General features: G+C 39.2%; 1 protein-coding gene across 4 annotated transcripts in view; it reads left to right on the forward strand.

Moving 5' to 3' along the window:
* The first annotated feature begins 207 nt into the window (after window positions 1-207).
* The window catches only part of SESTD1 (SEC14 and spectrin domain containing 1), a 67076-nt gene continuing 40643 nt past the window's right edge, over window positions 208-26640 (forward strand). For 3 of the 4 annotated variants that reach the window (XM_063116307.1, XM_063116309.1, XM_063116310.1), the window contains exons 1-4: window positions 208-290; window positions 1982-2086; window positions 14383-14463; window positions 24418-24526. In XM_063116307.1, the coding sequence (XP_062972377.1) occupies window positions 14409-14463; window positions 24418-24526 (164 nt within the window). In that variant the 5' untranslated portion in view covers window positions 208-290; window positions 1982-2086; window positions 14383-14408. The remainder of the gene's footprint in view (window positions 291-1981; window positions 2087-14382; window positions 14464-24417; window positions 24527-26640) is intronic. The other variant, XM_063116308.1, reaches the window with a different exon arrangement.

Here is a 26640-nt window from a genome sequence, read left to right on the forward strand (position 1 = left end):
TTACAATCCAGTGATACACAAGTGAATGGAAACAATGTGTTCTCTTGTGATTTCACCATGAACGTGGGGAAGTCTCCACCACCTGGTGCTCTTTGCCAACTCCCATGATCCATAGCCAGCATTGTTGAGGTGTACGAGAAGTTTCTAAACAAAAATGTATACTAGTCTATCAGGAGAAAAACATTGTTGTAAATTTTTAATTTAAATCCGCAGGAGTTGAAAAGCTGGGTGAAATCTTAAATCTACTTTGTCAAGGAATCCTAATGTTTCTGGGAACTGCAATAGACACAGTAAGTAGGATCATTCAGATTTTTGAAGCATTCTTTTGCATAGGAGTGAACATATACAAAGTATCTGACTCAAGTGTGACACAGCAAGAGCTGTATTTGTATGATGTGATATGTTTTCAAATGATGACACAAACTCGGCTTGAAGCATTTGTTTATGCCAACCATGGAATTTAATAGCCTTGCATGATTTTTTTGTAGACATGTTTTTTTTTTACCATATCTCTAGTTGTATTTGTGAATATAATATATCATTAACAGCTTAACCCTATGCATGTTTACTCACTGTTCAATGAGGTGCAAGGTAAGTATTTGTAGGATTATACTGTAAAGGTCTTAATGAAGTTATAGTGGTACTGTTACAGTTATATGTAGTGTAAGGCCCATAGCCCATATTCAGCTTATTGTGTGTCCCAGGGATTACTAGCTTGCAGGTGATGCATGACACGGTGGCTCCATGGGTATGGAAAAGCCTAGGCATGGTAAATAGATTTGCTTCTATAGGCTTTATGTTGATTAGTAATTCATACTATGCATGTATTTACCTGTACATGCATAGGGCTAAAAGGAGGAAGCTGTAAGTTAGGGATGTACAGATTTTGTAAAATCCATTCCATATGCGTTTTGCAGATTCATTGACAGAATCGGCTTTTTTTCCAGTTGCCTGAATTTGGACAGATTTGCACTTGCAATGCACAAGTGCCCCCCTGCCCGAATGTGCAAATCCCCCTAAAATGCACATTGTTATGCTTTAGCCTGTGGGGAAAATTTGCATTTTTGGCTGGTGTTTTTTATTTTGAATATTTTTCTGCAACTAAATTTGCATAGAATTCCAGAAAGGCAACAAATTAGTCCACATGTCCACGGAAATCATGTGACTTGGCAAAGGTGGTCCGCTGTGGAATCTGCAGGTCGGTTTAATAGACATCCAAACTCATTTTATTCTGTTACAGATTTCTCCAACATCCTACCTTGATTGCCCCCATAAGCCCCTCCAACGATGTTACCACATGCCCGTTGAGACTATTGTACCTTGAGTGTAAAGATGTGAAGAGAGCTTTGTAAGACTATTTGGCTGAACTCACTTACAAAACTCTCCTGATTGGGAACCCTGCCTGATAAGGGTTCCCAATCACAGGAGTTTCGTCAGCACATTTAGCTGAACACGCTGACAAAGTTCTCTTCAGACCTTAATGCATAACAGTTTCAACAGCCGTGGGGATGTAGGGTTCCCACTTTAGTCCTATGTGAGTGCGGGCAAACGCCTGTATAGAACTTCTCTGATTTATGGGCCTTGGAAGTTTATCAGGAATTCTTCAGGGAGAAAGTCAGGAATGGCAAACAGGCCAAAACATCTTACCCACAGCTGTCAATTTTCTCCTGCAGTGTACAACTGCAAGGAGTGTTGGTAACGTAGTAGTTTGTGTTCAGAGTTCACGCTATGAGGCCCAACAGGCCTGTCCGGGGTGTGGTTTATAGTGAGAGTTCAAGAACTCATTACAGTGTGAAGGGGTTCTGTGGCAATGACAAGTGAATGTGCAAAAGTGTGAAGATCACTCATTTAGGCTAAATAGCATAAGCATTTGAAAACTAGTCTGAATAGGTTTGGGAATCTAATGAAGATAGCATTGAGTTGTTTTTTAATGGTCTTAAAGCTCCAGTGGTGAATGTGGGGTATTGTCTTCTGTTTTTAGGTGAGAAGATGAGCAGCTACGATTCGGAAAAATTGAAGTTTGGAGTACTTGCTCATAAATCCAGAGAGAGAGAAATTACAATAATTAAGATAAAAAGAGATGAAGGTATGATAGTTTAGTAGATGAAATATTGTTTGGTATAAATTGTGGAACAGGTGATACCTGAATCTAAAGAGCTTGGGTATACTGATAGGGTTACATATGAAGCTACCTTATATTGAGTTAATCCATCCAACTCACTGCTGTCTTTTCTTAGTTGCAGTGGGTCTCCAAGATCTGAGGGAGAAGTCCTTCCTGTCTTTTTAATTGGAGCTGTTAAGAACTGAACCTAGGGCCGTCTACTTCAGGTGGGCAACATGTGCCCCTCCAGATGTTCCTACACCTTCCATCAGCTCTTAATAGCATAGCCAATGGTGAGGGATCATGGGAGTTGTAGGCCAAACATCTGGAGGGCCACAATTTGCCTTCTCTGCCTGCAAAGGATGTCCTCTACCACTGAGTTGTAGCTCCTCTGCCAATTTAGAATTTTGCTGATTACACAAGCTGGTATCAAATGATAGCATCAGGGTTTTAGGAAAAAAATGGTTCTGAAAAGTGTATTGGGATATAAAGTCAGAATATGTTTATCTGACAAGTTGAGACATTTGGAAAAAGGTGAATTGCCATCCTTTTTAATATGTTATAGACTAGAAGTCATTTTGTGAGAGGCCAAAGTTCAGTTTGCAAGAAAACATCAACAAACCATAAGGCATGAACATGATTACATATGAAGCTAATAAATAATTACACTGATTAAAATAAAGTAGAAAAAAGGTAGCATCATTCATTATTTGATTAATAAAGGATTATCTGTAGAGAGATGGGCATATGATGACTTGGAGGACTTTATTGTTTTGTAATTCTGTGGGATCTGAACATTCTATTGACTAATTTTATTTATTTATTTATTAATAGTTTTATTAGAATATCTGTACACCTCTTTCCCCCCTAACAGGACCCCCAAGGTAGTTTACAAACATTAAAACAAAGTCACAGCAATCTAGTTGAACAAAGCTATCTTTAAAATACCCCAGTTAGCACAGTTCAGACATGGATATACATAACATTTATGTAAACAGGTTGCTTCACTAAGAGGCGATAAATGAGCCTGTAGATGGCCAGAAGCCTCTGGTTGACTGGAGCAGCTATCAGTTCTGATAGCTCCTAACTTTCCTCCCCTGGGCAGTGCATAGCTGCTTCTTGCAGCGGAGAGGAGAAAGTAGATTGTGCAGGTTTTACCTACAGTTTTGATGACTCATTCACACATACATGTCAGCAGTTTATGCTGCTACTGATCGAGTGAATAGAGCTGTTTAACACATGCAATAGCCAAATATACAGTATTTGCCACACATTACATATTCTTGATTCAACTTTGCCATATAGGTCTCGTAAAACAGCTTTTATTCCGTGTGTGTGTGTGTGTGTGTGTCTGTGTTGAGCAATATAGAGGGGAGGGGAAGGTCTGTTCTGATTAAATTAGCCAATTTGCTGTTTGTTCTTAATTGGCTGTGTGCCTAAGGACATGGAAAGGATTTTGAAAGTAAGTGAAAGTTATGCTCTGAGTGACATTTTTATCCCTTTTATAAACTTCAATAGGCAAGTTTTTCATTGTAAAAAAAAAGACCAAAGTTCAAATGAAGATGACAGAAAGGGGCCTTACATCTCAACTTCATATCATTATATAGTTTTTGAATCCTAACTTTTTGCTCTGAGAAAGGAAGTAGAGTTACACTAATGGAAGGGGTCCTTGTGCTCAGAGGGGCCCCTTCTGTGACCACAAAACTACTTTTGTGAACAGAACCCAAGATTTGCCTGACAAATGGCTGAACCAAACCATGGTTGTTTTCTTAATCCCTGGGTTGGTTGTTTCCCTTCTACTTCGCCTGCTCCTTCCCTTTAACCCACTTGCCTTTGTTATGCTTTATTTTATTTATTTAGAGTATTTTTATCCCGCACCTCAGCCAAATGGCTCTCGGAGCAGCTTACAATGTATCAATAAAGAAGACAGTACAGGTGTGCAGAGCTGCTGTTTCTTTTGCTCTTGCCTGCCTGCTCTGTAGCCTGGCAAAACAACACACAGTTCTGGGCTTAAATGTAATGGCAACCTATGGTTTAAATAATCTAGTTTTCACAGCCCAACAACAAACCATTGGTTATCTTTCTGGGTTGTTCATGTTAACAGACTATGGTTTGTTAGCACAACTGGGTTTGCACATCGCAACAAACCCAACCATAGTGTGTATGTAATTTAATATGAACTGTAACCTAGAAGTAGTTTGAAATAAATAAGCAGATAGGAAAAACATTTTAAAATGTCAGCTGTCTGTCTGAATATTTTGAAGTGGCCAACTTCAGAATTAACTAGCATTTGTAATTAATGATACCATATTCTCCTCCTGTTTACAAAGGACTTATGCACAGATCTTCTATTTCATGCGTTAATAGGAGGATACCCTCAAGAAAGGAACCTTAAAAAGTACAGAAGTTCCTTCAGGGTGGTAGAAGATTTGAATTATGCATCTGAAAATGATGAATTTATACTTATCAGAAACATAGCTGTTTAGACTGGGTACGTTGTCCTCTTATCAGTTTAGAGGGGCAGCCTTTCTTTCTTGCTCATCATTCTCTATTTCTAATTTGGTCCCTCTCCACATAAATACATGTTATATCTCTCAGATATCTGGCTGGCTAGTGTTGGAAACAGAATGCTGGATTAGAAGAAAACTTTTATTCTGATATAACTGGGCAGTTCTTAAGTTCAGGATTCATTTTGCAATTATTGGTTGAGAAATAACATTTGATATTATTTCAGGAGGTGATTGCCTGAGCCAAGCTGGTATAGGAGTTAATGAGTAGGATAGCTATTAATTTCAGGGATTTGATCTGCATGTGCATTCAGTCTGTCCATAGAAAATATCTATGGACAAGTTGGGTCTCAGAACGAATTACTGGATTTGGAGAGATTTACATGTTATGTAGTACTATGGCCAGGCACTTGTTGTTAAGTAGAAATATTTCTGAAGATCATGTTTATATCCAGTATACTTATTTTCCTCTGAAGCAAAAGGAACTTTTGTAATTTTAGGGATTTTCACTCCCCACCCCCCCTAACTATAACATGATTTTAGGCCATGAGAAATTATACATTATTTTTATTTTTGTCTTTCTCCAGCTTTGTCCTCTATTCTTTCATCAGAACTTGCTGGCCATCTTAGTCATATAGGAACAAAGGAGATGGTTGAAGTTTTAGCTGGCATGTCCTCATTTCATCATAACTAACTTTTTCTGCTCTTTAAGGCAGCATAATTAATGTGTTGCAGACATTTCAGCTGTTTGAGTAGCAACAAAAACAACATTTTGAGTATTCCGTTGATTTAGAGTTGGATCCAGATTTAGTCATGCTTAGAGTAGACCCACTGAAATAAATGGGACTTACGTTAGTCACGATTAATTTATGACCCATTGATTTCAGTGGGTCTACTCTAAGCATACTGACTGGCATGATTAAAGCTGGATCCAATTCCTTGAAAGTTTTCAGTCTGTTACATATGCACATCCATGCATGCAAGACAACTTAATTGTATTCCATATTTCTCCCCTTCAAAATATAAGAGGCTAAAATAGCTAGCTATGTCCTTTTGCTTGTTTAATTTTGGTAGGAATCCAAAGTCGTTTCTGGGTAAAATAAGAAATTCTTCTAAGTATCACATTTACTTTACTCAGTACTTTCTTGAGGAAAGGTTATATAATAAGCTGAGGCTTAAGCAAAGCAATTCAGATGAGATAAAACCACAATTAGAGCTTCCATAAATATGTGGAGATAGAATCCGTTGAAAACAGCTGACTGGTGACTTTAAACATTTTTAAGACTAAGGATGGAATCCAACTAGTTGCCTTCTGCTGATGGAAAATATCAGACAGTGGAACGTGGAGGGGGCAGTTTTCATTGCTTGCCCTTTCCCTGCCTTCTCTCCACCCCCAAATCTACTTCAGAGGGTTGTTAGAGGATTTGGGAAGTGCAAGTGTGGAGGGGTGTCTCAGCATCACTTATTTTACAAGCTTCATAGGTTAAAAATGCTACTCTGGGCTCCTGGGATATAAATGCAGTAATGGTAGATCTCTAGAGACATAATGGCCACAGCTAGACCTAAGGTTTATCCTGGGATCATCCAGGGTTCGCCTCTGCCTGAGCACTGGATCCCCTGTGTGTCACCTAGATGAACAGGTTTGACCCCTGGATGATCCAGGGATAAACCTTAGGTCTAGCTGTGGCCAATGTTATGAAGTTGGGGAGCAGCCACTGAGAATTCATCTTTGCACAAATAAGTGCCATGTTTAGCTGATATGTACACCTTGTAGTGGGATCTCTACAGGTGAACCAAGTCATAGCTTATTTCCAACACACATGGCCTCCACAAGCCATTATGTACTCAGTAGTATCTTATACAATCATGTCTTCAATGCAATCTACAAGTACACTTTTTCTCTTAGTGAATCTACTCTATAGAGCTTTTTCATTTGCCTGTTGAAACTATAGTAATAGTATTTTTTTTAAAAAAAAATTAAAAGGGTTTTTTTTTACATATCAGCAGTAAAGCGCTACTACTGTGCACTTGAGCCTTTTGTACTTTTGAGCATTTGTGTGAAAAAGGTTCTAAAAAATCTCTTGCTCTTAACGTTTATGGCTATAATCCAATTTCATGGATAACGCATAATGTATATGGCTAGAATCCAAAGAAAAATCATTTGTGATATTGCAAGGTGTCAGTGGTGGTCTGCTGTTCAAAGTAAATAAAAATATAAAAATTGTATTGCACATGACTTTAGTATGCTTGTTAGACTTCAGTCATTTTCATTACATTGATTCCCTTAATACAAATTATTCCCATCGTTTGATCTATAATGTTGAATCAAACATTTAGGTGTCTTGATATACCACACATTGTTAGCTTCCTCTGGAAGAAGATTGTACTGAAATAACTGTTGCAGTATTTTATTCCTTGATATTATTTAGTGGCATAATGCTTGTATCCAAAGTACATTCCATACAGCTTGTGTGGTGCTGAGTTGTTTTTTCCTCTGCCCTTGTGTACGTTCCCATCTTGGTGTTTTCATGATAGATGGATTGCTGGTTAAAGCTGTTTTAGAATAAGCCTAAATTCATGTGCATGAATAAAAGATAGCATCTTCAGAATTTGCTGTGTCTTGTCACTGTCTCCCAAAAATGGAGCTACTGATGGAAGTGGTGTTTAATTTGGGATTAGATTAAGAATTCTTGAGTACAAAGGGCCTTTGGGGGGTAATGTTACATAATTTATCTCTATTTGTCTTGAGATGAAAATCTCTTGAATTCAAAGGCAGAAGCACTTTAAGAAAGTATCTGCACTTCTTTTTTTCTTTTCTTTTTTAAAGAGGCCTTGAAATGCTGAGAGCTGAAAACATATTTTAGGAGTGTTACGGTGCTTCATTTGTTGATATTTAGTTCAGCCTTGCCGGAAACTGAAAAAAGTATGGATCATGAGATATTTTATCTCTTAAATTTGAGAAATGTGCAGCAATTGGAACCATACTGGATTTAAATTTGTGGCATTATGAAAAGGTTGATGAAGTATTTATGTGCTCTTATGTTTCCCCTTGACCTTCCATCGTGTTGAATTTCTGCACCAGCTGCACTTGATTGCGTGTTTCCAAGGTAAAATTCATTTAGTTGTGCAGAAATAGTTAATAATGTAAAATTTCTAAAACTGTTAAGATAAATTCTGACACTTTAGGTTGTCATATTGTGTGAACAGCCCTGATATGTTTAACAATATTCAGTACCTTCATTTTCTTTTTTAGATCTACATAATGTAAGGGAAGTATACATTATTGAGTTCTTCAGTAATCCAGTAAAAATAATTTTCGAATAAAACTTTGAATTTGTTTTAATATAACACTTAAGTTCCATTGAACTCAGTAGGGCTTACTTCTAAGTAGACATGTATTGTGCTGCAAGGGTACTTTAATTCTCCCTGCCCCAAGCCCCGTATCAAATATTTAAGTTTTTAAAAGTACTAATACAAAAAATAAGTATAACTACTTTTGGCTTTGGAGGGAAAACTTTTTCTGTCTCCTAGGAATCATGGATTGTATCTGGCATTGCATGAGCATAGAGCACTGTGCACTTGGACAGTATGGACTTCCTGATTTGGACAGTATGGACTTCCCTCTGCTGCATTCCTCCAACCCCCCAACCCCCTTCACTGCTCTTGTGGGCTTTGGAACCCTCCAGAGCAATATGCAATTTGGTCCACATAGGCTGGATCCCGCCTTGTATAAGTGGAAGTGCTTTGTGCTTATGCAAGGCACCTTTAGATTAAAGCCTGAGAAACAAATAATTCAGACCACTCTTTCCACCACAGTCCTACATAGTTGTATTATATTTTAAGCAAAATGGTTCCATATCCATATTCTGTATTTTGTTTTATGTCTTGCTTTCCACACGGCTTCAAACTGTATACTTTGTGTACTACTGAGGATGACCCTGTCAAGGAGGTGACTACGTGGCTCTGCTACGGACTTGATTCCTTGGGGAGAAGGGGAGAGATGACAGATACAAGGATTGTGCAAGCACTGTGTATAGCCTACTTGTAGCCAAGACCTATAGTTGTTCAGTGAAATATTGCCATATTGTCAAGTATTTAAAGCATTAATTTATTGTACCTGTAACAAAATAATGGATTCAAGCTAATTACAAAAAGCAAGGAAACTGCTGTGAAGCAATTAGAATTGATTATTACTTACAGTTGTAATGGAAATACAAATTGTATGACAAATAAGTGGCTTCTGTGGCAAAGTGCACTTATTACCAGCTACAGCTGGTACAATAGCTACAACCATTCCTGGATAGGGATAGCCTGGCCACAGTGATCCATGCATTGGTAATGTCAAGACAGGACTATTTTAATGTGCTTTATGTGAGGCTCCCCTTGAGGCTACTTCTGAAGCTGCAACTAGTGCAGAGTGTGGCAGCTAGTTTGCTCAGCAGAGCTTCTTACCATGTACATTTCCTGTGCTGAAAGCTACCAAGCCATGTTTAAGCTGTTATTGCTGGTTTATAAAGCCCTAAACAGCTCAGGACAAGTTCATCTGAGAGACTGTCTTCTCTCGTGTAGGCCATGCTATATGTTCTGAGGGGGAAGCCATGCTTACAGTACCCCACCTAATTGGGGCTCGTTTGGCCCTGGTGTGGAAGAGGGCCTTCTCAGTTGTGGCACCCACTGTGTGGAATGATCTCCCCATTGAAATCAGGCAGGCTCCTACTTGTGAAAAGTTGCCTACAGCAACTTAAACCACATTTGTTTGCTCGGGCATTTCCCTGATCTCTAGAAATTGTTTAATGACTGGTTTTACTGTATTTTATCTTGTAAACGGCTTTGGGAGTTTTTTAAAAAAGAAAAGCCATATAGAAATAATAAATAAATAAATAAATGTGAGCTTCAGTAAGGAGACTTAAATGTTCTTCGGTAACAAGCCATGAAGAGTGACAAAGTTTTCTAAAAATGTAATTAAGCAATTTAAGACATGCATAGTAGTAATTATTTATTCTGCATAAACATTTTTTTTTTTTGCTTCCCAAACTGATGTTTTTAATGAATTGAAAATTTGGCAGAGAATGAGAGAAGCATAGAAAAGCATTAATACTACATACCCTTTGACTATTGGAAACCTCTTTCAGTCTTTTAAGTGTTTAAAAGTTCTGTGCCAGCTATATTGAGTTTGTGAAGTTGAATTCCAGCAATGTACAAGTTTGTGCCTTTCTGACACATCCATCTTGGTGGGCCAAAGTAGATAGGCGCCAACAACAACTTCCCTTCTGGATAAAGAGCAACTGGGGGTGGGGCAGGGGGGTGTTGTTAGCACCATCACTAATGCTGTGGTTCCAATTTGGATCGTGGCCCCCACAGCTGCTGTTACTGTTAAAAGAAAAAAAGAAGATGCAGAAAAGAATATTTGCATGTATATGTGTAGAAACATTTAACATAATGTGTAGTCTAGAGGCCCTACAGAAGTTTGTTCAAAGAAATTTATGTTCAGAAAATTTGAGGGATTTTAGCAATGTTTGAGGGTGGGTTTGTAGCATACTGGGAAAATAAACTTGTTTATTGGAAGGGTACAGGAGGATTTGGTAGTATAATCGTTTTAAATGGCGCAAAGTCTTAGGAGTCTCAACGTTTTGGTAATATGAAATGCGTTTATATAAACCTTCTGGCAGTCAAAATAATGTGCATCTAGGTTCTAGAATAACGTTTAATAGATAATGTCGGTGGTGATACATTCATACGTTTTCCTTGTGTTGGGGGAGATTAAGGAAGGGTGCCAGTGGTTGATGTTTTCGTGTTATGAAAAGTGTGATAATGCTCAGTCTTCAGTAATCTGAAGCTAGGCATGGCAACTGGCTTCTTTGATTTTGTACTTGTTACTTTTATAAAGAGAGGGTGTTTCCCCCATGGCTGCTCCCTTCTTACGCAAGGCAGCTTCTCTTTCATTTCAGCATATTTATGAAGTGCTTACAAAGATACCTTTTAAAAAGTCAATAAATGTTATATGTGCGTGTACTTTTGTTGAACTAAAATCTAGAACATGGCACCTTTTTATCCTTAATAATTCACCAGTGCAGAGTGTCCCTGCAATATTAGCACCACATCCTAAGCACACTTAGTCTGTTTGGGGGGAAATGCATAGTTGCTTTGAATAAGAACAAGCCGTTTAGCCCCTGTGAGTAGGACTCTTTCCTTCTGTGAAACAGAACAAGATTCCCCAAGGAGCAGAACAAGATTCTTCACCCTAGGGAAGGAATGTGGGGCAGAGAATGTAATTTTGAACTACTGGGACTGGATACACTGTTCCTGCACAATATGTCTTGCTGACCTGGTTAACTGTTAATCATGCTTAACCATGATTAAAATAAAGTGGGGGATGGGTGGCAGTGGCAAAGTGAAACACATATTTTCCCCCTCTCAAATCCATAGGCTTTAATAGAGCTTAACTAGCTTGGCTGGATCATGACCGAAGTGAATCAGTTCTCTTCAGTGTCGCTTTCCCACAAAACTGTGCCCAAAGTGGCTTACAACATAACAAATTAACAGCAGTAAGTATAGCTTACAACAGAATAGCAAAAAGTAGTAAATATATCTCCAATAAAACTGTACAAATAAACTAACCTAATCCAACAGCTCAGCACTAAACAGGAGAGAGAATAAAGGATAACAGAAATTTAAGAAGCACTCCTTACAAGAATAACTAAATCTCTATTCCACATGGGGTTCTCCACAACTAGCCTACAAACTCTGGTCGGCAGCCACACCTCTCACTTGTGGCAGCCTTCTTCTGAGCTCTCACCTAGGTCTCCTCTCACAGTTCTTTCCCCAGCTCTCACCTGAGAAGATAAAGATTGCCAGTCCTTTTTCAAGCCCCATATATCCTCAGTGTTTTAATGCTAGTCAGTGGCTCAGACAACGCATTTCTCAGCGGTTTCTTTAGAACTCCACGGTGGAGTTTTTACACCACCATTGAGAAATGTGTTGTGGCTACCATGGAGCTGAGTAAAATCTATCACGTTGTTTGATTGACAGGACCTCCACCCTCTCTCCTCCCCCAGTCCTCCCAATAGTATCCCATCAGCCACTGCTGCAAAAAACAAGCAAACAAAAAAACAATCCCAGTGCACTCCTAGAGCGGAACTCACTCCTTTCACCGCTCTTGCCAGGCAACTCTGTACAGTGGGAAAAGTCAACTCAACACAATGGAAAACTCCATGGAGCCCTCCACACAACATAATGGCTATGCAGGAACTCTCCTCTGCATAGCATGGATATTCTGCATGGAGTGTTTTCCCCCCAAAAAACTCCACCGTTGCGTGGAGTTTTCCTGCCAGACAACACATTTCTCAGCGGTTTCTTTAGAACTCCATGGTGGAGTTTTTACACCACTAGTTCAGTTTGTTACTTGAACCTGATGCTGATTATTTCAAATACATATGAAGTAAACAATGTCAAAATTACAGGCAAAACTTAAGTATTTTTATGTTTATTTAGCAGAGCTTAAAAGCTCTTGGGAAGTTCACTCTTTTACTTCTCGTACAAATCAAAAGAGATAGGAGGAGAGAAGGTTTTGTGGAAAGGTGGGGCAAAGAGAATGATAAAGGAGATCCGTATATCAATTTAGTAACAGAAAAAAACATGGAAGAGAATAGATTGTTCTGCAGTCCATTTCCTTATATACTGAAGCTCCAAATTTAGACAAATTAATACATACACAAATAGAAAAGCTTATTATATGAGGCATACATATTTCAACGTGGAATAAAATAAAGCAAGACAATTATGGCTATTAGTTGTAAATGGAAACAAAAAGACTTTCCATCAATGAAAGATTGGATGAAGAAGGTATGGGATGTGGTGTTTAGCATACAGATATTATCAGGGTGAGAGAAGATAGACAGGGAAGTAAAAACGTTATTGAAAATTGTATATTTTTACTATGTTTTGGAATAAAAAGGTGCAGGATAAGTTGCATCCATATAATGTATTATGAATCCTTTGAAACTGTCATTTGTAATATAGTGAAGGAAGCAATCCTATGGCCCCTAGATAGCTTTTGGGGGGTCCTGCTAATTTTGGTATACATCCAGTCTAGCTGCTGCTTGTAAAAATGCTTGTAAAAAAGCAGTGTTTGAAACCACCCACTTCTCAAAAAAAAAAAAAAAAAAAAGTCAGTATCCAGCAGGGCCATTATTCAAGCAACCCCTCCCACCAATTCTGTTGTGCAAGGGGCCTGATCCTCTGATTCCATTCTGCTTGCACAATGGAAATTTATTGCTTCCCATAGGAATTCCAGAGACGAGTGGAAATACTCATTTCTGGATTGGGACAGGTTGACTTGCCACGTTCCAGGTATGAATGTTTCTGCTTACTCCCGGAAGTGCTAAATCTCAGTTGCGCAACTGAGGCAGGTCTTGCTTACAGAACGGAATCAGCAGGGGTGCAATGGAATCAGCGGGGCTGAAGCAGCCTTTTGGATAATGCCCAAACAAAACAAATTAGTAAGGAGGCTAGGAAGATGTAGAAAGGATGAAATTAATTAAGCTGAGTTCTTCAGCAATTCAAAAGCAGTGACATGGATAAACTCAGCCTTTGCAGAAAAATTGTTTGGAAAAGTTGTCTATTATTTTTGGAGAGCAGATATATAAGAAGAGCCATACTGGATCAGACCAAGGGCCCATCTAGTTCAGCACTCTGTTCACACAGTGACTAACTGTCCACATTTGCCGGCTAAGAATGGAGATGTATGGCTGTCGTTATCGAGTGTGGAGGCCGAGCCAGAGAAATTGCATCTGGATTCCTTAGTTAGCTGGGATGCCAGCAGAGTCAAATAATGCAGTCCTGGGGTCATAGAGTAGGGCTTCTAGATGCAGGCAGAGTTGGGGGTCACAGTTCAGCAAGGAGTCCAAATGCATGCCTGGATGGTGATTGTGTGTGTTGTTTCCAGCATCTTCCCTGGGCTGCTGTGAGCCTTTTAACTCCTGACATCAGGTGCTGGCAATTAGCTCCTTAGCTTTCGAGCTCTGGCAGCTTGCTGAAGCTGATCCCTGACTCTCATCAGCCTACGCTCAGCTGGGGTTGGAGGAGCCTTGTGATCCCCTTCATCATTGTCCTACTCTGTTTATGAGGTTTCACCTGGGTCTTGCTGCCACCAGAAAGTAAGGGATCCTGTTCAACTTGGCAGCTAGTCCTTTCTCCAGAATCTGGTGGAGTTTGCTCTTCCCCTTCATCCTCTGATGATGAGGACTCTGGTGGAGGCATGACACTAACCAGCTGTTGACCAGGGACCCACAACTAGGACACGGTGCAACAGCACTCTCCCACCCGTGTTCCCCAGCAGCAGTGTATATAGGCTTGCTGATATATACACCAGTTGCTGAGTGTATATAGCAGCAAGCTACCACCATTTATTTTTTATTATGAAGCATTCTGAATTTCTCTCTAGGTGTGCTTCCAGCTGAGACATTTATCACTTACTGAATTTTACAGTGGTTGCGCTGGGCTGGGGTCCAGATTACTTTCCACTTGTGATCTTTCGAGGTTTTCCCACCACTTCCATTTTTTTCATACCACAGAAAATCTGTTATGGAGAAAAAGACAGAATAGTTTCATAGTGCCTTCTAATTGGTATCACTAGGAGCCCTGCGTCAAAGCACTCTAGGAAGCAAGCATAAATCTCTGTAGTCTGATCCCACATCACAAGCAGCTTTAGTGGAGCATAGTATCAATTGATTTCCCTTGGCATGCAACCTCTAATACTAACTTCTTGTATTTCAGAACTCTGAAAGTTAACAGAACGTAGGATGGATGCTACAGTAATATTGCCTATTCTGAAGAAAAAGTTAGCCTTCCTTTCAGGTACGTTTTCTGTGTTTTCATTCTTCAGTCTCTTTGTAACAAGAATTGAGTTGTTGAGTTGTTATATCGCTCCCCTTTCTGATGTCTGACACAAATATACCTCAGAAATTCCACTAAGAGCAGTTGTAAGCTTTCTTTTTATCTTCAGCCACACCTCATCCATATTGAAGCAAAGACTGCTAGTCTCTCTCTCTATTGGCCTATTATAATTATCCGTAGATGTTTCATTTTGTTATAATCTACATTTAAAAATGATAAATTTATGTAAGCTCAACATCTGTTAACTGGCTTGTGAAGAATTCTAAAAACATGGAGGGGAGCCTGATGCACACTTTTATCTGAGCACTGACTAGGCTGAGATCTTGCTTGTGCTAAATTACTTGCATATCTTGTCTTGGATTGCATTTGACTCTTGTAACTTTAACTATGAATTTCTGGTTGGCATTTGATAAAAATTTGTGTTACTAAAATTGGTACTGGACCATGGAGTGTTGGTTGGGTGTCCAAATATCCCATTGACTTTATTGTAAAAAAGGAGTGTTCCCGTTAAGTAGTTTTTATTTGATAATAGTTGCTTTGTTTGTTCCTAATAATTCTGTTAAGTACCCACAGTTTTCCACCTTAGAACCAAATATATATTCTTAAATTCTTTATGGAATATGATCCATATTTAGCATTTGTTATGTTGTAGTCCTAGGGTGGGAAATCTCAGTATTTGCATTGTAGCTGATGAATAGTTCATTGCTAAATCAGCAAAACATGCAAACCTGACTCTGAACAAATAATTTAAAAACTACTCATGTAATCTCATTTAGAATGATGGGAATGTGCCACCTTATAACTGCCCCCTGAGTCATCTTTATGTGTTGTAAAACATCGTATACTCAAAATTAAACTCATTCTCCTAAGAACTCTCTCATGCTGCTTTAACACAATCCTGGAAAATGACGGAGTAGGCATTGATGCAATCAGTTGTTTAGGGTTAGTTTGTTGATGTCACAAGTTGGCTGTATTTTTAAAAGAAACTGTTTTTTAAAGAAATGTAGAGATACCTAATAGGAAGCAAGCAGGCATAATACTCTTGATCCCTTAAGAATTGTCACAGGTGTACAGTGAATGTGGGCACGGGTATTGTACATTCTGCCATCCTCTCTTCCTTCCCTGGCATGAATTCCCCCTGTCCATCCTACTGGAAGAGGAAGGAATGCCTGATCCTATGGCTCAGTGCTGATCCCATATAAACAGTTAAGTGATCCGGAGTGTTATGCTTGTTCCAGGCCTAACTAAAAGCAAAGCATAAGTATTAACAGCATAAGTAACTGCTTAAGATTTTGAACTGTGCCTGTGAATAGCTCTATTTGGAAATAATTTCCATTGTCATCAGTAGGGTCTGCATCCAAAATATATGTTTAAAATTGGAGATGTGTTTGTAGTTCGGGATGGGGGTTGGGGGTTGGTCAGGAAAAGTATATTACCAAAATGCTCTGTTGTTTTCTAATAATCAGACTGAAAGTTAATTGAATCTGGAGTATGGTATTACCCTTTGTTCATTTATTCTCACCCTCCTCTTGTAATCACTAACAGACTTTTTAAAAAGCCATGTTCTTTTTAACTGGAAAACTAGGATATATAGGGTGTTTTTTTTTAAAATTGCACAGAGTTTGATTAATTACCTGAGCTAGTGCATCAAATATTTCTCTCACACTTACAGTGTGTGTGTGTGTGTGTGTTTTTAGACAGGAAATTTTAAACATTTCTCTCAGGACATTTGTTGCCCTTTTAAGATAATTATGCAACAAAATCTCTTTCCCTCCTTTTTTCTTTTTGTAAAACGGTTTTGTATAATATACCAAAAATGTATTTAAAATGTCCCAAAAGGAACAAATGTAAATTGTCCTATGGAATTGACGAAGTGAGACAAGGAAACAGTTTAAAGAATCCCTTCTATTATTTACTTATTTTCCTGGTATCCTCTGTTCTTTTGTTTGCTTGGATAAATTAAGGCATGCCATTGTTACCTAACGGTAAGGTAATATAATAGTAACATAAACCATCAATTAAATGTAACCCAAAGAGTCTTACAATTTTATCTTCTAATTAAAATAGAATTGTTTGCTTTCTACTTATGTGATTATAATCCCTAATTTTAAAATAGCTTGTCATTGCTACTACTAACTATAGTGTAGTGTAGGAGGTGAGCGAAATTAAATAGTAGGGGAAGTGGAGAGTTGGAAAATGTTTATAGATGGTAAAATAACCTAGTCTACCCAAACATGGGTTTTAGCATAGCTTTTATGCATGTTACAAACTTGATATTGGATAGCATCTGTGATGTGAATGTCAGACATTCAGATTGCCAAAGATTAAATTCCTGATCAAGGAGATCCTTATGTGCATGCATGCACATGTGTGCACATAAATCTCCTGTGTGAGCAAGGGTTTGCACACCCACTGTGTTGCATTTACATTCTGCCTTTCTTTCATGAAATTCCAAGACAATGTACAGGAAGTCTGCCATCCAGCCACTAACTGGACTGAGGGCCAGTTTGCACATTAAGACAAGCTACTGTAGGTTAATTAACTCTTACAGCACTGAGCACTTTCTGGCCGCTATTTTGCATATGTGAGTCCTGGCTGGCAGTTGCTGTGCCTTGTCATGTTATACAAACCCAGGTGGCAGGAGTTGTTTGAGGGTTAGACAACCCTCAAATAACCAATACCTTGTTTTCGGGTTAATTGAGGGTTGTCTAACTCTCAAACCCCTGCCGCTTGGGTTCAGTCGACACAACAAACCACAGCAAGCTGGATGCCTGTGGGTACCATGCAAAACATGGCATCCATAGGAGCCTGGCACAATGCAACAGCCCCTGTCAGTAAATTAAGCCATGGTGGGCTGTCCTGTCATGTGTACAAGTTCTGAGACTTGCTTAGCTTAAGCATTTTTAACTTGTTGGTTGTTTTATGATGATTTTAATTTTTGTGAACCGCCCAGAGAGCTTCGGCTATTGGGCGGTATAAAAATGTAATAAATAAATAAATAAATAAATAAATAGTTGTAGCATCATGTGCCTTTAGGCCTTGCCCTGGTATCCTACTGTTGTGAACTGAGACTGGCTGTCTCCAGTTTACAACTAGTCATTCTTGCTTTGTTCATTCTGCCTTCTCCTGTTACGTTGTATTATTTTTTGTCCTATGCGTGAGCTTCATTGTATTTTATACATGTTAATATTTCTCATGCAATTTTTTGCAGTCCATACGATATACATTGTTCTTGCCCAATTAGCATGCTTAAATAAATAAAACAAATTAAGAATCTGAAACATACTTATTTCAACCACATATGGTCACCCTGTGGCTCCCCAAGGTGCACTGCCCATTTTTAGCCAGCAGTTGGGTGGTGGGGAACAGATCACTGTTTCTCTGCTACTCTTAGCAGCGAGGAAACAGTAATCCAATGGTTCTAATCAGGATTGGTGTTTCCCCATTGCCAGTAGTGGCGAAACAGCTTTCTTGATTAAGATCACTGGGAAAGAGGGGGTGAGGACTGTGCTAAATAATATGTAGGGAACATCAACAATTGGTGGAGTGAGGGAAGCAATCCTGCTCTCCCAGTAACAAACAAATTTCCAAGCTTCATTGCTGGAAGCCATTGTACTGTTTATTGCCTTGGCACCCGACTACCACCAGACTTTCCCCATACTACATTATCAAAGGATTCATTTTTAAGGTAAGGCCCTCGCTTTACCCATCATTCCTTGAAGGCATTTCTGGGAGAAGTAGTAGTGTAATATGCAGGGCCCAAGGGAAGAAGCAGATTGCTGAGGTCTTCAATATAAGGTGCTGGAGAGATAGGAAGGGGCTTGCCTTTCACTGAATACTTGAGCCTCATCAGCAGTCATGGGGAATGGTGAGCTATACTGTTCTCCATGAGAATTGTTCTGTGTTTTTTGTATGCAGCAGAGCAAGCGGGATCAACCCATAGCATTTTACTGCTTTGTAATTTGATCCTGTCTGTAAATCAACCATTTTATTTTAGTTACTTAAAAGAATCAACACTTTTTCGCCTGCTAGTCATAATTTGACAATTTCTTTGAAACCTATGCAGCAAATGACAAAAGCAATTTTTTTTAAAGTAAATAATAATACTTCTTTAGTAAGCTTTTCAGAAAATGAGGAGCATTAATAGAGAGAAAATTATTACCAGCAGGACATATCTTTTTCCTGGCAAAGAATTTGTATAGAGCCTTTTCCTGGCAGGTATTAAATGTATGGGCCTTGGCCAATCATTTTCATTCCAACCATTAAACATTTCACCTGTTGCAAACACATAACTGGAAATAAAGCTTTTAATTGATGACTTTAAAGTGTACTATTCTAATGCTTCTAAGGGCGTATTATCAATTTTTCATTGGGTTGTATCCAGTGTTGGCTTTTGCGATAGTGGAAAGTGCTTCTGCTTTTGGAAGGCAAAGTCTTCACCCAATATTCACTAAGCTCTCTTACAGGCTGCAGCCCTCTGCAACATATCCCATACTATTCTGGAGGGTCCGGCATACCTCAGGAAGAGCTTTTGGGAGGGGAATTGCAGTGGGTATCGGGTATCAGCAAAAATCGGGTATTGCATCTTGCATCAGCAGAAGCCTTTCTGCTAGTGCAAAAAACACCATCTGATACAACCCATTATTTATGATCTGGATATAAAATTCATAGTCCAAAACATCTTTTTTCCACTTCATTAACTTTTTAACAATCTTTTTCTGTTTTAACTTTTTAAAAATCTTGTTTTGTCATATTGTTTGTAGCAAAATCCGTACTTATGATGATGTCCTTCTAACATAGTGGTGTGCTTTTTGGGTTGTTTTAAACTATTGTTTGAACCTTCTTTGGTTTCATGTATCTCCTAGAAACAAACAAACAAAAACCAATGTGAGTCTCATTGTCCAACCAAACACATATTAAAGAGGAAAATGGTTATGATTGCAAGATATATAATAAGAGGAAGGAAGGAAAGTATATTTTCTTTAAATATGCTCAGCCGTTTCAAGTTAAAGGATGCATATGATCTTATTCTTTGAACAATGGAGTCATTTCCTTTTCCTCCACCTGCTGTTTACTATTGGCTGAATTTCTATTCTTTGGAAGAAGAGGAAGTAAAGGCAAGAACTTTGCAGTTTCTGATGCTCAAACCTAGAAGCTTAAACTCAGGAAATCTTGGCAGCTAGAATAGCTTTATTAATTATTTCTTTTTTTGGAAAAGTGGGTTGATAACACAAAAGAGACTTTCATTTCTCTCTCTTTACAAGATCACTAGGTGAAGGAAAATGTAAACAGAGGTAGGCCTTAGCTAGACCAGCCTTTATCTCGGGGTGAACCCTAGGATTGTCCCTGTGCATCCAGATGATGCACAGGGGATCCCGGGATCAGGGAGGGATTATCCCTCCCTGGCCCCAGGATACAGCCCTACACTTTGGGCCTGCTTCTTCTGCGGTCCTGGGCTGAGCCCAGGACCGTGGAAGGTGTGGCCCGTTGCCGCGGCTTGAGTCTGCTCCGACTGATTACTCGGTGGAGCTGGGTGCTGCGCATGAGGCGCAGCGCTCCTCAGGAGCACTGCACCCATCAGGGCTAGGGTGGGGGGAGCGGGGAAATAAATTAAAGAAAAAAACCTTACCTTTCTGCTCGAGCAAAATTATAGCTTTAGCTCTTGATCACTACACAACACCTTCTCCATTATTTTTATATTCAGGGGTTTACAATGTTTGGCAACTCTTGCTAGCCAAGATAAAAATTGTGGTGGGGGGGGAACCCACGCCACCCAGCTTCTTTTCCCTCTCTGCTACTGTTATACCCTTCCTTGTCATCTTTTCTTGTGAGAGAGGCAGGTACGGAGCCTGCTGGCTTTAGCAGTGGAGGGGAGAAGGCTGGAGCACTTTGTGGTTTGGCTTCTCAGAATTGAGGCACCCCTTCCCCTCACCAAGCATGCAAACAACCACTAGCCCTCCTCCCAAACATGGAGCTGGGAAGGGGAAAGGGTCACCATGGACTGGGACAGTCCCTACCCACCTCTGCACCAGTGAGGAGGAAGGCTGGTCACTCATCATAGTTGCCAAAGGGCAGCATAGCACTTGCCATGGCAAACGTAAATGTTGAAGCCTGATTATATAGTGTAAGGGCAGGGGGAGAGAAATTAGCTCTTAATAATGTTTTATCACTGCTGCTGTTAGTAAATAAATTTATTAGACACCTTTCTCAAAAAAGACGAAGCATCTAACAGCAGAGATTGAAACATAAAAAAAATAAAAATCGAAACAGTTGAAAGTTATTAAAAATGCGAAGACACTATAAAACAACTAAAGAAGCTCCATTGTCTGCTATCAAATGCATTTGATTAGAGGAAAGTATTAGCACTGAAAAGATTACAATGTTAGCGCCGGACAGACCTCAGTGGGGAGAGCATTCCACATTCGGGGCCATCATGAAGAAGGCCCTCTCTTGTGTTGCCAATCCTCCAACACTCTCTTGGAGGAGATACTCAGAAGAGGGCCTCAGATGGCGATTGTAATTTACGGGTTTACAAGTCATATTGGGAGATGCACTCTGTTAGGCGTTGTGGTCTGCAGCCACGTAAGGCTTTTTAGGTCAAAACAAGCCCCTTGAATTGGGCTTGGAAACTTATAGGCAGCCAGTGCAAGTTGGCCAGAATCAGTGTTATATGCTTAGAACCTCTGGTCCCTGCTATCAATCTGGCTGCCATATTTTGCACAAGCTGCAGTTTCTGAACTGTCTTCAAAGGTAGTCCAACATAGAGCATATTGCAGCAACCTAATCTGGACATTACCAAAGCATAAAGTACTGAGGCCAGATTATTCCTGTCAAGTTAGGGGCATAGCTGGGTTACCAACCAAAGTCGGTGGCAGGCACTCCATGCCTCTAAGCCCACCTTGGCCTCAAGTGACCGCAGTGTTCCCAGGAGAACCCCCAAGCTACGAACTTGCTCCTTTATTGGGATTGCACCCCAGAACAGGCTGAATAACTCTGCCAGTTAGAAGCACCGACTATTTAATGCTACCTTTCATTTTCAAGTGGATGAATGTGGCAAAAATTGCACAGGATTTTCCAAAGCATATAGATAAAAAAAAGGATAACGGCTCCATGTAGAGCAGTGTTTTTTTTAAGGAAATGCTTAAAAGACAGGATTAGTGAGTCTTGCACTTTTGAATTGTGGAAATGAACACTTTACTTCATTGTAGCTAAAACTTTGACTTAATTTAATTAAAAAAAACATCCTAAATGTAGAGCCGTTAGCTTTATGGTTTCCATGTAATTGAGTTTGCTTTCTGTTTGTATTTAGAAGGAATGTGTTCTACTGTACATATTTTCCATGTAAAAATAGGTGCGATAGTCCATGTTTTAAAAACATTGATACTCGTTCTTCAAATGGAATAAAATATGGAATATGTCAAAATCAGTTGCTACTATTAGTATTTCGTTCAATAATGAACATTCTTGGGGTAGCTTACTAACAATTAAAAGACTAAAACACAATACAAACAAAAATGTAAAATACAATGCAAATATTTAAAAGAATAAAATCCAAAACAAAACAACAAACAGCACAGGAATAAATGAAGATATATAGCAACAGCTATAAAAACCTAGAACTAAGTCTCTAAAATGCCTGGAAGAAATGAAAGATCTTTGCGTGATGCTAGAAAGGTAACAATGTAGGTGCCTGGTGAATGTCTGTGGGGAAGGCATTCTATTCAAGCAGTGCCACAACTGAGATCCATCTGCCTGGCTTCCTTCAGTGGGGGAACTTTGAGTAGGGCCTCCAAAGATGACCTACAGAAGGAGACGTTCCTTTAGATACTCTGGTCGCAAACCATTCAGGGCTTTAAAGGACAACACTTTGAATTGCAGCACTGGTACCACATGACCATATCAGCCAGTCCTAGTTAGTAGCCTAGCAGCTCTGTTTTGCAAAGGATATGAACTGTTTTCTGTTCTATATACTAGCTCTTATAAATTTGCTTAATGAACTATTGTGTTCATCCAGTAATCAAGTCAGAAGTGTGAGGAAAATAGTAATGATAGAAATAGAATTGATTCATTATTTTTTTGTATGGGGTTTTGTGACTCTTAGATTAAAAACAAAATCCTGTGACCTCTACAAAATCCTGTGTCTTTTACAAAATCTACTTAACACACAAAGCTGCTTTAGCCTACATTTGGTTATTTTTTTAAAAAAAGTATCATGTGAAGGATAGAAATAGAGACTATGAGGTAGTGACATTGAATGATCTAGATAGATATTTTATTTCGAGCCAAGATCAGCACATAGAATGAGCTGTACTTACGTACATTTCAGAGAGAGTCTCTGGTCCTCTGCGGCCGCAGTGGTGAAGCTATATAAGAACATCAGCAGAACTGTGCCAGATCAGGGTTCATCTAGTCCAGCATTCTGCTCTCACAGTGGCTGACCAGCTGTCAATGGGGAAACCCACAAGCAGAATATGAGTGCAACAGCACCCTCCCGCTCATGTTCCCCAGCAATTAGTATATATAGGCTTACTGCCTCTGATACTGGAGGTAGTATAGAGGCATCAGGACTGGTAGACATTGATAGCCTTCTCCAGGATGAGAATATATTTGCAGCAGTCTATGAAGTCTGATTCCCCTGCTGAATTATGATGTCGCAAATCGGGGGGGGGGGGAGTTTCCCAACTATGAAAGGCTTCAATTCAAAGCTTAACATTGGTGATGGGTAATCTTCTCTCAGTTTGCTTTGCATTTGGGTCAGGAAATACAGGCATCTTTTTAGAGTGCTTTTAAAAAATAATAACCAGAGTTTTGTCAACAGTTCTAAGCAAATACTGTACCGTATCTACTTTCATGTATATTTTGTTGAAGTCCTATATACTAATTGCAGCTCAGGCATGCAAAGCACACCCTGAAGGGGGTTTTAAGGCTCCAGGAAATTGTGGACAACCCAATAGAAGCAGAGCTTGTCTCACCAAGTGCTAGGAAACTGTGCAAGCAAAAGGGCCTGTAACTTTTGCCAAAGCTTTTTATGCAGTCTCTTTTAGGTATCTCTCCTCGATCCCCAACACTTCTATTTTCTTAACCTTTTGGTGAGGCCAAAAAGCTTTCCTTCCAAAAGTCTCAGTGGTGTTAAATGCGAATCATAGCATTCAAACTTTGCCAGGTTCAAATAGATGTTGGTTGATCCAAGTGTTTGGACTTTTGAGTTTTTGTACTAATCAAATAGTTGGTATTCACTTATATATTTATATCCTACCTTTTAAAAATAAGCAATTTTCCAAGGCAGCTAACAATTAAAACACCAAAAGAGTGTAATGTGATCTCAACCCATGAGTTGTTTAAACCATGGGTAGACACGCTTTGTTTCTGCTTTGCTAAACAACCCATGGGTTGTTTCTCAACATCCTAGAGTGCCAGCTTTGGACATCACGGAACACAACCCATGGGTAGTCACGTGCAAACAGTATCAAAGTGTTTTTCCTTTTGAAGAACCTAGGGGGAAATGTTGTATTTATTAGGACCAAATTGAGCATAAAACAATGTCCTAAATGGAATGTCTGCTATCATAATTTTGGTAGTGTTATCTTTCAGGAATTTAGGTTATATGCCTCAGTACACTTGTGAAGAATTAAACAGAATTCTCTGTGACCTTAAGCCTGATTTGGAACCTTGTAACAATCCAGGCATGTAACGTGTCTATTTTAGTCCAGTTTTTTTGTTCATTTTAATATATACTTTTTACAATATCTGTAGTAAAAGGACACATAGTATCGAATTTCAGTTCAGTGTCTTTCAGTGAATGGCATTCTCAATTTAAACATCATTTTTGTGTCAAGAATGATATATTAAGTAATACTCAATTGAGGTTTTTTTTTAAGTGCACAACTAGCAATTCTTGTTTTTTGTTTATTACAGGTGGGAAAGACCGAAGAAGTGGCCTCATTCTGACAATTCCATTATGCCTTCAACAAACAAGTATGGATGAGCTGAGTGTCACCTTGGACTACCTGCTAAGCATTCCAAGGTGACTCGATGGGTGTGCTCTTTAAAGCACTATGTATTGTCATTTTGTTTTCAAACAAAATACCTTGATTGATAGATCTCATTAGATTTCCTTAGATTTCCTTTTGAGAAGTGGAGTAGGAGTAGATAGAAGCCTTAATGCAATATATGAGGTATGGCTAACATACAAAAATTGTTTACAAAATTCTAGGAAAGAATAATGAAACACGTTTCATGTCCTTGAGCACCCTGCTGATAAAGTCTGTATATTTGACTTCATTCTTAGTTCTCAGGTGCAGATACATATATGCTGTAATAAAGTATTCCATTTTAACACTTCAACTCCAGATAATGCATTACTTACAAAGCACTAGAAGGCGCTACAAGGATACTGATCTTGTTAGATGTGTGGATACTTATTATTTTTCAAACAGCAAGCTTGAAAGAAGATTTTAAGAAATACATACCATATAAAACAATTTTGACTGGGAAGGGAGAACAAAGAGCTGTGAATTCAGCCCCCATTTCCTCATCCAAATGGTCAAATATATATTTGCACTGACCATGTAGTTTCCCAGCTAGATAGATATACACATATAGTAATCTGCTTCTATAAACATAAGTTGTGTTTGCTTGTTTTACCATTGCAAGGACATACTGCAGCAGCCTTGGCTCATGAGCTCTTCCCCTCAGGCTTCCCCACTCTCTCCTCCTGGCTTGAGCAACAGGAGATCAAGAGCTTTCACTTTCATGTTAAATTAACTGCAGTTTAGTGTTACCTTAGATAAGGTTTGTTATAACAAGCCAGCATCATAAACTATGTCTTCAAGTTGTCTTGTTTCAACAAACAGTAGTTAAGATTAACTGCACTTTGTCTGGGTTTGAATGTCACAATAAACTACAATTAATCTAAAAAGGAAGTAAAGGTTTTGAGCCTCCTTCTTGCAGCCCTGACAGAAGAGGACAGTGTGAGACTCTCTGCAGCTTGTCCTTGTACTGCAAAAACTATAGTGTCATGTGGAAACTTGGCCATAGTGTGCCTAGTATGAAAGATATTTAAAAATCTAAAATCAATAAAACTGTAGGTGTGACTTTCTTTTAATATTTTCATTAAAAGGCACTCCTTGTTATGTTTCTCAAAACCTTCCACCTTATTGGGAGGCAGTACAGAAGTCTGCCATGTAATTTACAAAGCTTTATTCAGGCAATAAACATCTCTTCTCTCCTGAAGAGAGTCCAACCTCTAGGAACCTTGGCAAACTAAGCAAGACAATTGTCCTTTCAAGAAGAATGGAAAGCCTTTTTCCAGAATGCTTTAACTTCAGGGAAACTGGTTCTGAAGAAACCTTTGCTGAGAATCTAGCTGGGCCAGCCGTCTCTCACCTTCCTTTAGCTCTGCCCGTTTTAGACTGCAGCTTACTCGAAGATCAGCTAGCCTTGAAGTGCCTTCCCCCTCAGAAGAATACTGATTTCCCACAGACAGTGTGTTGTTAACGTTTTCAGAGATAAGGTCTGGCGAAGGTTCATTTCCAGCTCGTGAAGAGCCCGTGAGAGTCACCTCCCCCACTCCCCATATAGGCTGGTATGTTTCTGGTGCCGTCTCTTCTGCGTCAGAATCTGATTCTGATTGATCACCTGAAACTCCTTCCCCGAGCCTAAGGGGAACAGGCCTAGTCATGACACCCCTTCACTTCCTTGTGATTTTGGCAAAATTAATCCATTTCCATTCTGAATATCTGGCACTGAGTTAGAGTGTATATAAAACTATAGTCATGACAAAGTTCAGGGGAAATAAATCGGTCTCCTAGCTTCAAGACTGCTCCCTCTCATTCTTTTTGAATAAAAAGATCTGGAGCATCTTTGGGCTTTGAAGTAAGTGAAGTAATTTTGTGGGCAATTTCTGTTGTCCCTAATCTTGAAGTAAACTCCCTTGAATTTTAATGTTATCAGTTTATTTTCCCCAAACATTTACATCCTAACTATAGGTTTGCTTTAAATGAAGCAAGATGGTGCATTTGATTACTCTTGCAAAACTTCAATTGGCATAAGAGACTAATTCACTGGAAGTATGTGGGGGAGGGAATGCCACCATCAAACCTTTTAAAACAGCAGCTTAAGCAAGTCAGTAGGTGATGA

Source organism: Elgaria multicarinata, chromosome 2, assembly GCF_023053635.1.
Source record: "Elgaria multicarinata webbii isolate HBS135686 ecotype San Diego chromosome 2, rElgMul1.1.pri, whole genome shotgun sequence".
Classification (NCBI taxonomy): domain Eukaryota; kingdom Metazoa; phylum Chordata; class Lepidosauria; order Squamata; family Anguidae; genus Elgaria; species Elgaria multicarinata.